This window comes from Callithrix jacchus, chromosome 3 (genome assembly GCF_049354715.1).
Source record: "Callithrix jacchus isolate 240 chromosome 3, calJac240_pri, whole genome shotgun sequence".
Lineage (NCBI taxonomy): Eukaryota > Metazoa > Chordata > Mammalia > Primates > Cebidae > Callithrix > Callithrix jacchus.
The window spans coordinates 187,653,505-187,669,880 of NC_133504.1; the positions used below are offsets into that span (position 1 = coordinate 187,653,505).

Below are 16,376 nucleotides of genomic sequence, written 5' to 3' on the forward strand. Positions count from 1 at the left end.
TGTGTGGCTGGACTTGGGCTCTTGGGGGGCTTTGAGTCACTGAACCTGGCTGTTTTCACCCCATCCCTGGGGTCTGGAGGGTGTACTGGAGGTGGGGGGTGCTGGGGTCTGTATGGTGTACAGGAGGCAGGTGCCGGGGTCTGCAGGGTATATGGGAGGCGGGTGCTGGGGTCTGCAGGGTGTACGGGAGGTGGGGGGTGCTGGGGTCTGCAGGGTATACAGGAGGTGGGGGGTGCTGGGGTCTGCAGGGTGTACGGGAGGTGGGGGGTGCTAGGGTCTGCAGGGTGTATGGGAGGTGGGTGCTGGGGTCTGCAGGGTGTACGGGAGGTGGGGGGTGCTGGGGTCTTCAGGGTGTATGGGAGGTGGGTGCTGGGGTCTGCAGGGTGCATGGGAGGTGGGTGCTGGGGTCTGCAGGGTGTAAGGGAGGTGGGTGCTGGGGTCTGCAGGGTGTACAGGAGGTGGGGGGTACTGGGGTCTGCAGGGTGTACGGGAGGTGGGTGCTGGGGTCTGCAGGGTGTACGGGAGGTGGGTGCTGGGGTCTGCAGGGTGTATGGGAAATCACATTTCAACAGGAGCTTTGGAGGGGCCAGGCATCCGAACCATATCACCACCCCTGAGGGTGGTGGAGGAAGGCTAAGGTGCAGCCAGAGGCCAGGAACAGGCTCGCCCACCTCGGGTCTGCTCTCAGGGCTCTTCTGGGGGCATGTGTCCCTGGGCTTCTGCACCCAGGTCCCATTCAGCCATCCAGCTGTCAGCTGTGGTCCTGGGGTGGAGCTGTCTGCCCATAACTTTGCCTCAGCCATGGAGGACGGCCTCGTCTTACACAGTGTTCCTGGGTCGGCTGCTGGAACTGAGCAGAGCGGATTCATCTTCATTTATTGAAGGATGGGCTGTGTATGGTACACCAGGAAGGTATGGGCGTGGCTAGACCTTCTCAGGAACACGCAGCCCCAGGGTGGCATCGGCACTGGTGATCTCGCCCACAGAGGGCAGACTCGAGGGCTGAAGGCCCCAGAAGAGCCCGTGCTCCTTTGCGCGTCCAGTGCTCGTGGATCCTGTTCTATGCTGGACTCTGTCCTGGTGGCAGGGCTGTGGCAAGGACAACTGAGGCAAACTCCTGCCTCCTGGAGCTCGCATTCCAGGGGAAGCCAGGCCACAGCAAGATAGCCCAGCAGTCAGCTGTGGGGCCGAGGGCAGGGAGGGCAGCAGAGACAAAGACATGTGTGGAGTGGTGGTGAGAAGGGCCGGTGGGGAGTGGAGATGCTGCTGTGCAGAGTTCTGCAGGGCAGGCCTGAGCCTCAGGGGGGCCAAGCAAAGGCCCTGGGGTGGGCCTGGGGTGTGTGCAAAGCCAGGGTAGCTGGAGAGGAAGGAGCAAGGGGAGGGGCTGGGCTGTGCCAGGGTGGGGTCCACCTGGCCGACCAAGTCTTGCTGTCACTGGGAGCGAGGAGGTTGTGAGCTGGCCCCGACTTACATTTTGTCAGGATCACTGCTGTGATGAGACTAGGCAGGAGGGGGTGGCGGGGTGGGGGAGCCCCGATCCCAGGAAGGCGTCTCTTCACCAGTCTGAGTGAGCCGAGTGGCTGCCTCACAGCGTGCATCTGCTGGCAGGACTCGCCGTCACTGTGACCAGGAAACCTCGCTGCTGAGCAGGCACGTGGGGCTGCTGTGACCATTTCACAGATGAGGAAATTGAGAACACAAGGGTTGGTCTAGGGCTGGCAGAGTTGGTGACTTTTGCCTTGGTACAAAACCGTCTGCATGGAGGCGCAGGTGCCTGCACGCGTGTGTGTATGGGGACGGGCCACACACCCTCTGCCTAGAGCACTGGGGAAGGAGCCTGTGACGTCTTGAGGCCCCCTGCGGTAGGGCTGGAGCCCTGGACGGGCTTCCCTGGTGCCGCTCTGTTCTACCCCAGCTCCCTGGAGACACTGCTGGGGGCTCACAGCAGCTGGGCATCCTGCGCCCCTGCATGCTCTCAGGGCATCCTGCGCCTCTGCACGCTCTCAGGGCCTCGGCATCAGCATTTGGCTAATTTACCAGGTCCTACCCTGCCTTCCGCTCTAAGGGCATTTGGTGTGGGAGACATGAAGGAAACAGTGGCAGAGAGTGGTTAAGGTACTCGGGGAAAGTGAAGCTGCCTTAATGGACCTGGAAATCACAGCGTAACTGAAGAGAAAGACCTGCAAAAATGTAACAATGAAAACACATTTTAAGGGGCCAGCTGGAAAAACCGAGAAAAGGCAGATGTGTCATGGAGGCACGTGCCTGGAAAGCCCTTCCCCTCTGTGCATGCACCCGGTGGGTCCCTCCCACAGGGCACCCTCCGACCTGCGGAGGACCCGGGGAGGTGGGGTCTCCCTGGTGGGGGACGAGAACACTGAACCAAGGCCACAGAGTGGTCACGGACTTGCACGTGGACTCTTGTGTGTTTCGGGTGTGAGGACAGAGCACAGCCCCTGAGCCTGCTGCTCCCTCCGCTACTGTTTGGCCTTGGGCAAGTTACTTGACCTCGCTGGCTTCAGCGTCCTCTGCTGGGGAATAGAATAAGAATAGTCCCTGTCTCTCGGTGGCTGTGGAATGTCCATGAGTGAGGCACAGCTCCTGGAGCCATGCCCAGTGGGTAGGCAGCCCCGTCCGGTGGCCAGGGGCCATTGTCCTGGGCCCTGTGGTGCCTGGCACTTGGGTATGCTTGGGAAGCTTTTCTAGGCCCGCTTCTCGTTGTAAGGAACAGGATTTGAATTTCATCCCTGGAGGTCATGGAAAGTGAAAGCGGGGAGGGAGTGTGGACAGTGCTGGCCGTCCCTGACGTGCCCTCCTGGGCTCAGGGCTCACTGTTTCCACATTGAAGGCGGCTGTCCCCACGGACTGCTCTTCCGCACTTTCCAGGAGATCCTGAATTTGTATAAATTATTCACACACACACACCCAAAAGAGAACATAACTGGATGTATTTATATCTGGTTTGAAGTTTCTAACAACACATCACTTCTAAGAAAAGCCCTAAGGAAAAAAAAAAAAAAAGGCCAGACCCTTCTCCTGGCTCCCCCAGCCCCTCTGCACCCTGGTGTGGCTGAGAAATCACGAGGGGCAGTGTGTGTGGGTGTTCCATGGCGTCCCAGGCCTCCGCCTTACCACGGCATCTGGAGAATGCCCAGCGTGTGTCTGGCTGAAGGTGTGGGTACCTGCCCAGCTCTGGCAGCCTGGTGGGAGCCCTTTCCCTCCTCCCAGGCAGAGACGTTCCTCCCTGCAGAGCGGTCACCTGCCTCTGGGACATCCATGCTCAACGTCGGTCTTGATTTCCCATCCGTGCTGGGATGGGTCTCCCAGACTTCTAGGCCCAATAGGGCCTGCTACTCTTCTTCTGGGCTGGCTTCTCTCTCCCACAGCCAGGCAGTTACAGGGCCCTCCCCTGAAAAGCCTTTTCCAGCCTGGAGCAGCGGCTGTGGAGTCGTTTGGATGGACTCCTTAAGCCACAGTCTCGGTGCTGAATGGCGGTGCTGCCATCAGCAGCCGCAGGCCCATCCCTTCTTCCTCTGCCTCTCTGCCTTTAGCCCCCAAGGCAGCCACCCCACACAGACAGTTGGAGAGCACCTCCTGTGTTCTGGGCTTGGCGCCAGTGCTGGGCACAAGGGATGGAGGTGACTGAGTTCCTGCCACAGGCCTCCACGCCTTTGGTGGCAGATGAGTGAGTGGGGGGGTCAGAGGGCCCCTGTGGGGTTGAGGCAGGGCCATGCTCAGGACCTGGGTGTGCAGTGGGGCCTGTGGAGTCATCATGGGTAACCATCTAGTGGGGACGCATTCAGTCAGTGGGTCTGTGGGAGCAGCTGGTACCCAGGCCTGAGGGGCGGGTGGGGAAGAGGATGTGGAGACACCCCACCCTGACCACCCCCTGTAGGTAGCTCTGGGGTGGGGGCAGGTGGGCTGAGCTGGGTCACCTGGCAGGTGTGGTGCTTGCCCCCTCCTGGCCTCTCACAGGTGACCTCTTAGGGGATTTCAGGTCATGACACACACATTTGTCAGCAGGTGTCCCCCCAGACTCTTGGCCAAGTTAGAGGAGGGCGGGGACACCTCCCGGCAGGCAGAGGGAGAGCCTCTGAGGCTGCTCCTGGAGAGGGCAGGTGGTCTCAGGGGAAGAGGCAGGTACCGAGGCCGACAGCTTTGGGCCCGTGTTTTGGAGTCTGGTGCACAGCTGCCTTCCCATGGCCCAGCCGGTGGCTGGGCACCACTGCCACCCCTTGCTGGCCGAATCTTTTGTGTGGCTACCCAGCAGGCCCAGGCTTGCCCAGCCAACAGGGACTACTGTTGAGGCATCCAGAAACTGAGGCCAAGTGTGCCAGTGTTCGTGGGGCGGTGGCCCAGGCCTTCGATGGTTACTTAAGGGTTTGGGTGTGGCCTCTTGGAAAACAGCACCCCCTCACATCCCATCCATCCGGGCCTGCCATATCTCTTGCTCAAGAGGAGAATTAATCCATGGGCCTCACATGAAACACCAGCTTCCACCCCCAGACCCATGTGTGCGGCTCCCGGATGTGTGAGCCCCTGCTGTGCGTGGGTACCAGGCCAGGTGCAAAGACACTGCAGGGTCATGGCCAGGGGCTCTCCTGGAGGGGGAAAGTGTCTTAGGGGGTGCCACACAACATGAGCAGAAGCCGCAGGGGCACTTAACTCAGCTGGAAGCCCTGGAAGGCCCTGGAGGCTTTTTGCCGGGCGGGGGGCACTGAGGCGAGGTGGGGGCGCTGGGGCGAGGTGGGGGCGCTGGGGTGAGGTGGGGGCGCTGGGGCGAGGTGGGGGCGCTGGGGCAGGGTGGGGGCATTGGGGTGGGGTGGGGGCTGTTGTGGCAGCTCTGGGACCGGCGTCTTCCCCGAGAATAAAAACACGGCACACACCGTTTGGAGAACGCTTGTGGTTTACATAGCACTTGCACAGCCTGACTCTCCTGGGGGCCCTTCTGGGCCCCTGAGATGGGCTTTCTGGTCCTAGCAGACTCTTCAGGGGGAGGGGGCTCCAGGACGTGTCTGTGAATTGTATCGACATCCTCACGAGGCAGGTATGATCATCCCCATTGTACAGATTAGAAAACTGAGGCTCGGACAGCTGGAGGGCTGTGCTCACTGTCTTGTCTTTGCCCTTGCTCTTCACACCCCCGTGGCCACCCCAGGCTCCTCCAGCTTTTCCCAGGGGCTTCTGCCTGGCACATTTCGCTCTCCTGATTTTGAGCACACCCCAAGACTTTCCTTCTGCTTATTGCCAAGGCAGCAGAGGGTCTGGGCTACAAGGAGAGAGAGGAGCCCTCTGGCAGCTGAGACACGGTAGGGGAGGGGACTGCTCTGAAGCCCAGCAGCCTGCGGAGAATGTGGCCAAAGCCCCATACCTGTCCCCAGTAATGAACAGAGACACGCGCCTCTTGCACGCACCCTTGGCAGCCACCCCCAGGGACTCCGGGCTGAGAATTTCTGGCCTGAGTGAGACCCAGACTCCCAACCCCAGCTGTTGATAAGAGGTAACAGTCCCAGTAGTGACTGGACCTCCACGCCTCCATCTGCCCCTGCCTCTGCTCACCCAGCCATGACCCCAGCCTGGCTCATAGACAGGCGTCCATCCAGCAGAAGGTAAAGGGGCACCCAAGGCTATGGCCAGATTCTCATGGGACCATCGGCAATATCACAGCCTTGGAGATGAAGGGGCAGCCGTGGCTGCGTGGGGAGGTGGGGCACGTGAGTTTGTTCCAGTCCAGGAAAGATGCGTTCGAGCGCAAAGCCTGTGCAGCACAGTTAGGATAGAGGCCTTTGGGATCGGCAATGCCTGACTTTCAACTTCAGCTCTGCTCCTTCCCAGCCTCCCTCCTTGGAGCCTCAGTTTCTCATTTGTGAAATGGGGACAGGGAAAGCACCCACCTCATGGGGATCCTGTGGGATACAGGAGCCTCCTGGGGCCTCGCTAGCAGGCTCTGGCGGCCACGATCATGCGTGCTCCCTGGCGTGGAGGGGCGTCTCTTCCCATACGTGCTTCTGGCAGTGGTCCACGGCATTGCACAGCTTGGCAGCCTCCTGGCTCCTGCACCAGAAGCTCGGGCCCAGGGCACACTGGTCAGTGCCTAGAAGTGGGGTCCTGGGGCCGTGGCAGGCCCCCACCTTTTTGCACACGGCCACGGGGTCCATCATGTCCATGAGACTCTCGATGAGCACGGGCTCGTACTGGGTGACGAAGTGCTTGCACTGGATCATGTAGGGCAGCGGCAGGAGGCTGCAGCCGCCCTTGAAGGCCACCAGGATGTCGCGCTTGGTGCTCTTGCTCTCTAGGTTGTTGGAGGATGCCGTGAGCAGCCTCTTACACCCGTTGCAGAAGCTGCCCTGGTTCTCCGTGTCCCACTCTGGTGATGGCACGACTGCATGGGCTTCATGGACCGCCCGCGCCCGCCTCTGGTTGCCACACAGCCGGATGAACTTGCACACCTTCTCTGGGGTGATTTTGGCCACAAGCTGCACCAAAGAGGGGCTGTAGGTGTCCACCAAGATGACACACTCCTTCCTGATGGAGGTGGGCATTACCGCACACACGCGCTCCAGGGCGTGGATGATCATGAGCTCAGAGCTGTTGGACATGAGCCAGCCGTCCAGCTTCTGCACCACGTTCATGCACACCTCACAGGTCACGCCGGCCTGCATCTGCATCTCGCTCTGTTTCCTCGGCAACCCCAGCTCCAGCGAGGGGACCCCGTCCACGGCCGCTACTTGAGTCAAGCGGGCAGGAGCCACTGGCTCCTCACAGAATCCCCCCTTCTCGCAGACCTCCCTCGGCGGGAGCAGCCTCAGCACTTGCTCAGCAGGGACAAAAAACTGGTGGAGGTAGTTCCTGCAGAGGACAGCCAGGCCAGGCCCCACGGACTCACACTGCTCCTCCAAGGTCAAGTCAGCCAAGGTCAGGTTGGCCCGGACAGCATCCTGGAGTTGGGAGACCTGCCGTACGCAGTCTTGGCACAGAGCTCCTTCAGGCACCTGCGGAGGGTGGAAGCTAAGGGGCCCGTCAGCCACGAATGGAGCTGCAGCCTCGGAGGTGTCCTCTTTGGAGAGCGGCCCCTGGGTGGCCAGGTGCCTCTGCAGCGGCTCACAGAGGCTGAGCGCTGTGCACACCTGTGCTGGGGTGCTGTCCGGGGCCCCGCGGAGCATGCTCAGGACGGCCGAACTGTGGGCACCCACCATCCACTTGCATCTGGCTGAAGACTCCTGGCTGGGGAGCCAGTCACAGGCCTTCATCACCAAAGTCAGCATGTCAGACTCGGTGGCGTCAGGGTTCAGCCCGTTGCCTGCAGCGGCGGCTATGTCCTGGCATAGGTCGCAGGGCAGAGATTTCACGGTGGGCTTGTTCCATACAGCCCCTCGGCAGTACCCCACGGCCCCGCACCTGGCAGCTGCTTGCAGATCCTGACACCATACCACTGAGCCCTTTGCACACCCCTGGGGGCCTGAGGTGGTGCTGGCCATGGCGGCCCCCAGGAGGCTGGGCAGGAGGAGCAGGACACACAGCATGCTGCCCCAGGGACTCTCCGGCTCCAGAGCACCCAGCGGCGGCTGCCGCTATAAACCCGGCTCTCCTGCCTGGCCCAGGAGGAGGCACAGAAGGGCGGCCCCACCTCCTGGCCACTCCTGCTGCCTGACTCACACCCTGTGCCTTGGGGTTCCTGGCCTCTTCTGCTTTGCTCTTGCAGTGCCAGGAACACCAGCCCTCCCCTCTTCTCCCTTGGATAAGATAAACTCTTACTGGTTTTCCGAGCTTAGCTGATATGTGAATGAAGCTTGGCTCTTAGGCCCTTTCCCCAGGAAGCCCTCCTGGCATCCCCCACCTGTGCCCCCCACCCTTCCCCACCTGCGCCCCCCACCTGTGCCCCCCACCCTCCCCCACCTGCGTCCCCCACCCTCCCCCACCTGCATCCCCATCCTCCACCACCTGCATCCCCCACCATCCCCTGGCTGCATCCCCATCCTCCCCCACCTGCATCCCCACCCTCCCCCACCTGCGTCCCCACCCTCCCCCACCTGCGTCCCCACCCTCCCCCACCTGTGCCCCCCACCCTCCCCCACCTGCGTCCCCACCCTCCCCCACCTGCGTCCCCCACCCTCCCCCACCTGCATCCCCATCCTCCCCCACCTGCATCCCCACCCTCCCCCACCTGCATCCCCATCCTCCCCCACCTGCATCCCCACCCTCCCCCACCTGCATCCCCATCCTCCCCCACCTGCATCCCCATCCTCCCCCACCTGCATCCCCACCCTCCCCCACCTGCATCCCCATCCTCCCCCACCTGCATCCCCACCCTCCCCCACCTGCATCCCCATCCTCCCCCACCTGCATCCCCACCCTCCCCCACCTGCATCCCCACCCTCCCCCACCTGCATCCCCATCCTCCCCCACCTGCATCCCCACCCTCCCCCACCTGCATCCCCATCCTCCCCCACCTGCATCCCCCACCATCCCCCGGCTGCATCCCCATCCTCCCCCACCTGCATCCCCCACCCTCCCCCGGCTGCATCCCCATCCTCCCCCACCTGCATCCCCACCCTCCCCCACCTGCATCCCCATCCTCCCCCACCTGCATCCCCCACCATCCCCTGGCTGCAGTAACTCCTGGGGTTCCCTTCCCTGAAGCTCGCTGTCCTCTCCTGACTTGTGTGGCCTGGGTCCTCTCCTGGGGTGTGAGACCCCAGAGGAGTCTCTGCCCCCACTCTGGGAAACACAGAAAGGCTTCCTCTGCTTCATTTGCCAAAAGATTGAATGAACCCAGTGACTGGCCACCCCCTGGACGCCGCTGTGTTCTGATTGGGCCTCGGGGTCATGTGCCCAGCTGGGGTTTCGCCCTTGGCTGTGGCACCCACTGGCGATGCCTTTCAGGGAGTTACTCTTGTTGAGCTTCGGGTCTTCACCTGTGAAGTGCGGGAACCGTTGCCTCACCACCCCGCCGCAAAAGCCACTCGCAAACCCAGCTCCTGAGCCCAGCCGGTTTCTTCATTCTAGAAATGTCAATCAAAGGCTGGGTGTGGCTGGCCCGCAGTAGGCATGCATTCAGTGTTTGTTGAAGGTACACACACAAAAGGGGTTTGTTTTCATTTCTGTGTCATCTGTTATCTTTTTCTTCTTCCTTCGTTTTAAAAAGTTCTTGGGTAAGAGAGTCAGCTGGGTGAGCACGCACAGGCGCCTGAGGTCGGGTCCTGCTCATTAAATGGGGAATTCTAGAGTCAGCCTCGCCTCTGGCCTAATTGCCACACAGCCCAGGAGTGGGCAGGCCAGAGGCTTGTTGGCAGGGGGCTCCCGTGGCCCTGCATGTGGGTGTCCTCAGCTCAGCTTCCTGGGCTTGGGTGCTCCCTAGGAACATGCTTCCCAGTTATGTAGGTCAGGCAGCCTGGCCTGAAATTGCAACAGCCACACATGAGGAATGTAACAGGGCAGGGACCGTCCCATCAGCCCTTCTGCTGGGGGCAGGGATCGGGAAGAGAAGATGGAAAAGAGGATTTGCTGAGTTCTTGCAGTGACTTCTGAGGACTCTGGTTGCTGGGGACCAGTGGAGGGGACAGTCTTAGGTAACAGGTGAGCCTGGGCGTGCTCAGCTGCAGGGTGGCAGCTGGCCAGCACCTCCAGGTCATACCCCAGGTGGGGCTGGAGACATGGGTGTCCTTATCTCTAGACTTGGCTCTGGCAAGTGTGTGCTGATGCAGGCTTGCGATGTGCCTGCCATTCATTCTGTCCCTCGCCTCTGGAGTCAGGCATTTCTGGGGCACCCACTCGCATCCTACCAGGACTTTGAGCGCCAGGCTGAAGCAAACAGAAGGCCCTGCCCCTCGGTGTGAACCGGGCTGCATGCCAGACTTCCTGCGTGTCCCTCAAGACCCAGCCCCCATGGCGATGCCTTGGTCTCTTGCACTGAGGGGCTATGACCCAGGAGGCCAGAATGTCCTCCTCATCCTGACATCCCTGGAGCCTAGCACAGCGCCCCGTAAGGACGTGCTTCTTGGCTCAGCAGTCTTTGTAAGTTGGTCCGTGCTGCTGTGTTTAGTGGTAGAGCCGACATTCTCATTTCTGGGTGGAATTCCACTGGGCAGGTGGAATGCGCCACTGGGTCCTGGGCGTGTATGAATTAGGTCAGTACACCACGATGTATGTATCTACTCTACCCCTGATGGGCCTTTGGGCCAATTCCACTTTGGAGCTCGTAGGAGTGGCGGTGCCCCAAAGGCTCCCGTGTGTGCCTTGGGATGTACACGTCTTCTCTGCAGGGTTTTAAGGAGGAGCGGTGCTGATGGTGCATGGGTAGTGTGTGTGTTGAGCAGATACTCCTGGATATCTGCTCCAAAGTGGTTGTGCCCGTTCCCACTCCCCTCAGCAGCATTTGAGGAATTCCAATTGCTCCATGTCTGTTTTGTTCGGTTGGGGGGGGGGTGTTTTGCAACACCAATGACTGATTCTTACAGATGCCAACTGGGTGCCCTAGAATTCATTTCAGTTCTGACCCCAACAACCTGGAGTTAGCACAGGGCCCACAGGTTAAGGGCTCAGCCTCTGCTTTAGACACTAATGATCACAAGTCCAAGGTTGCCGCCCACACTTCTGACGAAGTGGTTCTAAACTGGGGGTCCCGTGACCCTATCCTCAGGCTTGACAGTTCTCTCGGATGGCTCACAGAACAGGAGGCCCTTTGATTACCTTTCTTATTTATCATGAAAGCTATGACTCAGGAAGTCATGCACAAGGCAAGGACTAGGGGCCAGGGTGCCCAGCTCTCATGCCCTCTGAGGGTGCCACCCTCTCCACGCCTCCATGTGTTCCCCAACCTGGAAGCTCATCAAACCTCATTGTCAAAGAGTTTCTCTAGAATTTAATCTCCAGCACCCCCACCCCTTCCCAGAGACCAGGGGCTGGGGCCAGAAGTTCCAGTCCTCGAATGGCTTGGCCTTTCTGGTGACCAGCCCCAGCAGAGGCCAGCTACGGGCCCCACCCTAGGTCACCTCATTAGTATAAATTCACGTGTGATCAGAGGGGCTCGTTATGAAGAACAAAATACACTCCCGTCACTCAGCAAATTCCAAGGGTTGGAGCTCCGTGCCAGAAAAACTAAACCAAACACATTTCTTTTTATACCGTGGGAGGAGGATGTTGGATTAGAGGATGTTTGCCGGAATGGGGTGAGGCTCTCCAAGCACCTTTACCCAGCACACCTGGCCACTTGCTTCCAGATTCTCACTGCCCCCCTCCTTTCTTCTCACCTGTCTGTCCGCCTACCTAGCCACCTACCTGTCTGTCCACACACACGTACGTATTTGCACACATAATTTCTTCATAGCCTTGGAGCGCAGGTGGAGACGGACGTTGTGTCTCTTTACCCCACTTACTTTGTGCCTGTTTCCTGAGGACCAGGACATTCTCTCATAACCACAGTGCATTTATGGAAATAAAGAATTGTAGTGTGGATACAATACTGGCATTCAGCTCACAGCCCAGTTCAGCTTTACCAGCAGCCCCAGGGCTGCCCCATGTGGCACTGACTTCCCAGATCCATCCGCAATCCAGGCTCACATGATGTGATTCCTGGTCGTGGTGCCTCAGTGGCCTTCCAGTGGGAGCTGGTGGTGGACTTGTGTTGTCTTTTGTGCCCTGGGAAACTGGCTGGTTATTTTGTAGAATGTTTGTCCGTGCAGGTCTGGCTGGGCTTTCCTCGTGACCAGGCCCAGGTCATGTATCATATGGAGAGGCATTGATGATTGATCATATCAGTTATCCAGATCAGACCCAGGTCATGCATCATATGGGGAGGCGTTGATGATTGATCACCATTCATGATCTTTGATCACTAGGATGAGATCTACCAGTTTCCTTCTCTGTAAAGTTATTTCCCTCTTGTAATTAATAAGCAACATTTAGAACAGTGTTTTGAGACTGTGTAACTATCTTGTTCCGCATCAAGTGTTTATGCACCTATTTGAGCACCTGCCCGTCATTTTCTAGCCCTGTCTTCCTTCCATATTGATTAGTTTGTATTCTTCTGTGAATAAAAAAGCTTTATCTTCTCCCCTTCCTCTCTCCTTCCTTCTGTTCCCTTCTCCTCCCTCCTGCCTCTTTTTCCTTCCTTCCTCTTTCCTTTATTCTTTTTTAAAAGAAAGACTCCGGTGGCTCAAGCTGGTAATCCCAGCACTTTGGGAGGCCAAGGCGGGTGGATCACAAGGTCAAGAGATCAAGACCATCCTGGTCAACATGGTGAAACCCCGTCTCTACTAAAAATACAAAAAATTAGCTGGGCACGGTGGCGTGTGCCTGTAATCCCAGCTACTCTGGAGGCTGAGGCAGGAGAATTGCCTGAACCCAGGAGGCGGAGCTTGCGGTGAGCCGAGATCGCGTCATTGCACTCCAGCCTGGGTAACAACAGCGAAACTCCGTCTCAAAAAAAAAAAAAAAAGACTCAGGAATTTTAACTCTGTTTATTATTTTTTACTTTCTTATGTTTAAATAAAATTTTATTTAATAGACTGAAACCCAACACACCTGCTCCACTTGCTTCCAGGTTCTCACCACCCCTCCCTCCTTTCTTCTCACCTGTCTGTCCGGCTACATAGCCACCTACCCATCTGTCCACAGACGTATATATTTGCTCCTACTTTTTTCATATCATTGTTTTTGATGCTTAAATTGTCCCAGATGTGATCTGTGGGAGCCCCTCGGGCATCATTCGGCACTTCTGTACTTCCTGGCACAAGACATGTTCCAGGCTCATCTTTTGCATTCTTTGAACCAGCCCTGGAATCAACCTGTTCTCCAGGGATCATGGTGTTTAGGAACCAAGATCTGGATAGGAAAGTGCTCACTGCTCCTGTGCTGTCATGCTTTTCAGGCCCTCTGAGTGAAACCAACCTCTTCCTGACATGGGGCGGAAGAGGAAGGAGGGAGGGATGGTGTGCACAGGTAGAAATACAGAAACATTCACAGACATAGAAATAATGTATACAGATATATTATACACACACACACTCACACATGTATTTGTAACATATTCATTATCCATTCATCCATCCATCTTCACAAGACCACAAGTTCACACTGATATCTCCAACACTCAGGGCGGTGTAACTCCCCTGCCCAGCAGTGAGCGGATTGGCTCCCATGATCTGTAACCTGTTTACCCATTACTGAACCCCAGAATATACCAAAGCCATTTTATAGACACCAATCCAGAATGCAGTGAAATGCAAACCCTGCTAACTAGTGCACTCTCTTGCTGTACATTTCTCTTTATTCTGTTGAGATAAATTTCACATACAGCTAAACACACACATCTTCACACACCTGCAGAATGCACACCCCAGTCAAGGGGCAGAATGGTCCCATGTGCTCCCTCCCAGTTACTTGTCAATGAGAGCAAATACTTTTCTGATTTTGTTCCCACCAAGGATTAATTTTGCCTGTTCTTGAACCTCATGTTGGTGGCGTGGAACAGGAGGGAAAGGATGTCCCCCATGTCTGCCTCTTCCACTTGCTGCAGAGATCCACACATGCTGTTCCCACAGCTGTAGGCTGTTCCTTCACCTTGCCGGGAGTGCCTCATGGTGTGGTTTTCTCACAATCTGTTTCTCCACTGTGGGCTGGCATGGGGTGGTTTCCAGTTTGGGGTTATCAGTTTGGGGTTATTCAAACATGGCTGCTCTGAACATCTTGGTGATGTCAGATGGTGTGCAGAACGTGCATTTCTGTAGGGTGTGCACCTGTGGGGGAGGTGGGTGTGTGCTGACCAGATCCCCCAGGACTTCTCCAAAGTGGCCACGCCAGCTGCCATCACCCACCCGTGTTGCCGGTGCTGGTTGCTTGGTTGCTCCACATGGCTCTGATTTCAGCCCTTCAGAAAATGCAGAGAATGGTATCACAGATTTTCATCCTCTACCCACAGTTTAACAAATGCTACCATTGGCTGTTTTTTTTTTTTTTTTTTTTTTTTTTTTTTTTTTTTTTTTTGGTAAATCCCATTTATTTCAAAAAGCTACATAAAAGGTATTCACATTTTGTCCCCAAGTAAAGAGGAGCCTGGCCACAATGGAGTTAGGGAGGGTGGGAGGAGGCCACCTTGTGGGTGGGACCCTGACCTGGAGCCTGGGGCCAGGGAAGAGGGAGCAAAGAGGGGGGCTCTCTCCCCAAATAATTATTCTGGGGGAACAGAGCCTGCCTGTGGCTTGCTTCAAGGAGGGGTATCTTCCAGGGTGAATAAAGGAGACTTCGATGCCAACAGAGGGAGATCCAAGGCTTTGGTCCTTTCACCCCCATTTCACCACTGGTCCTTGTGGCCCTGCCGTGCAGGAGGGAAGGGGTTGCCCTGTGTGCATGGCACCATGTGCTCCCCTTTCTCTCTCTGAATGGGGAGGGGCCAGCTGACAGGGCTGCCTCGTTCTCCTGAAGCCCCGTGGGGCTTGCCCAACCTGCTCCAAAAACTGGGGCCCAGACAGTGTCACCCTACTGGTCCACCATCCCCTCTGCTTGGCCACAAGCTGCCACCACTTGCTCCCTGCCCACTCCCATGCTGCCTCTCCTCCCTGCTTCCCTTCCTATGTTTCCTGGGTGATGCTCCTGTCCCTTGCTAGGCCCACTTTCATTGCCCGGCCACATGGGGCCTGGAGGGTGGGAATTATGGGTCACTCATTTCACAAGCATTTTCCAAGCCCTGCTGTGAGCTGAGATGGGTGGGGACTGCTCAGTGGGGATGAAGAGTGGCTCTTAGGACTGGGGAGACAGACCGTGAATGAGTGAACGCGAAGTGACTGCTGAAATGGCAGGTGGAAGGGAGTTCCGTGGGGGACAGAAGGGGAGGTGCGGGGGGGTTCCATAGAGTAAGAGACAGTGGGAAGAAGGGGAGGGGCTGAAGGGATTCCTCTTCTCCCAGCCCAGATAACCCTCCACCCCCTCCCCCAGCCCAGATCACCCTCCACTCCCCACTCCCCTAGCACAGATCACCCTCCACCCCCTCCCCCCACCCAGATCACCATCCACCCCCTCCCCCAGCCCAGGTCACCCTCCACCTCTTCCCTCTACCCAGATCACCCTCCATCCTCTCCCCCAGCCCAGGTCGCCCTCTACCCCCTCCCCCCACCCAGATCACCATCCACCCCCTCCCCCAGCCCAGGTCACCCTCTACCCCTTCCCACTACCCAGATCACCCTCCACCTCCTCCCCCAGTCCATGTTGCCATCCACCTCCTCCTTCAGGTCCCCTTCTCTCAAGCAGGAGCCCACTGGCTCCTGGAGGGAAGGAAAGGTGGTGCTTGAGGGAGGTAGCCTTCACAGGTGTGTTCTGTGGTGAGGAGGAAGGGGACCCCTCCTTCCTCCTGGGGCCTCTCCTGCTCCTCACTGACCTGCTGCCCCTACCTGGGACAGCCCCACCCCAGAGGTCAACCCTGAGGCCATGGTTTCATGATATCAGCAAAGCAGAGAGCAGCACCCCCCCACCCCACCCCACCCCCAGCCCAGGCCCAGCCCCAGCACGGGGCCCTTAGCAGGCACCCCAGAACTCCTATGAGCAGTGTGGAAGTTCCTCAGGCTGACGAAACAAGGTGCCACAGATGGGGCGGGGGTGTGTTCTGGGGGTGTCCGACGTCTGAAATCAGGGTGTCGGCAGGGCCGTGCTCCCTCCAAAGGTTGCTCGAGGCTCCTTCCTGCCTCCTCCCAGGTTCTGGCGGGGCCAGCAATCCGTGCCGGGCTGGGTTTGCAGTGGCACTGGCCTACTCTCTGCCTCTGTTGTGGCTTTCTTCTCTGTGTCTCTGTGTCCAAATGTCCTTCCTATGAGAATACCAGTCATCGGATTAGGGCCCACCTGAACTGAATATGATCTCAGCTCAACGAGTGACATCTGCAAAGACCCTGTCTCCACATTAGGTCACATCACAGGTACCAGGGGTTAGGACTTGAACATATCTTTTTTGGGGAGGAAGGGGCACCATTCAACCCTCAACTGATGGATTCTGGGCACTGGTGACCTTGACCCTAAACTTGACTGTGGTTCAGATCCAGCCTTGGCTGTGAGAAGCCTGGAGGGGCCCCTGAGGTGTGGAGCGTCTGGGGTTGGGGCGCGTACCTGGTGTTGGTGGGCTCCCCAGTCTGGATGTGGTCTGTAAAGCCCTCTGAGCACACGGCCAGGATAGCAGGACTGGAACCTCAGCTCCCTGGGCCACACAGGCCCGAGACGCAGGGAGCTCTGGGAGCCAGAACTCCAGTTCTTTAGACCCTACAACCTGGAAACTTGAGAGGCACCGAAACTTCCAGCCACAGTGGCCTCAACTCCAGGCACTTAGAAACCCTGTCATAAAGCTTAGCCTTGTCATAAGGCACGGAGACCCAGGCTCTGTGACATCAGGACTG

At 58.0% G+C, this 16,376-nt stretch overlaps 2 protein-coding genes and 1 long non-coding RNA gene across 12 annotated transcripts in view; 1 reads left to right on the plus strand and 2 right to left on the minus strand.

Moving 5' to 3' along the window:
- The window catches only part of SORCS2 (sortilin related VPS10 domain containing receptor 2), a 575,162-nt gene that overhangs the window by 240,774 nt on the left and 318,012 nt on the right, over positions 1-16,376 (plus strand). The gene's annotated exons all lie outside the window — the stretch shown is intronic.
- PSAPL1 (prosaposin like 1) lies at positions 4,889-7,551 on the minus strand. The gene has a single exon (XM_008993637.5). It carries the CDS (start codon positions 7,524-7,526, stop codon positions 5,961-5,963), a length of 1,566 nt encoding a protein of 521 aa, XP_008991885.4. The 5' UTR covers positions 7,527-7,551; the 3' UTR covers positions 4,889-5,960.
- Positions 13,222-16,278, minus strand: LOC118152364 (uncharacterized). The gene is made up of 3 exons (XR_004741100.3): positions 16,093-16,278; positions 15,522-15,797; positions 13,222-13,870 (listed from the first exon to the last, which is right to left on the minus strand). It is a non-coding gene; the product is annotated as an uncharacterized LOC118152364 (long non-coding RNA).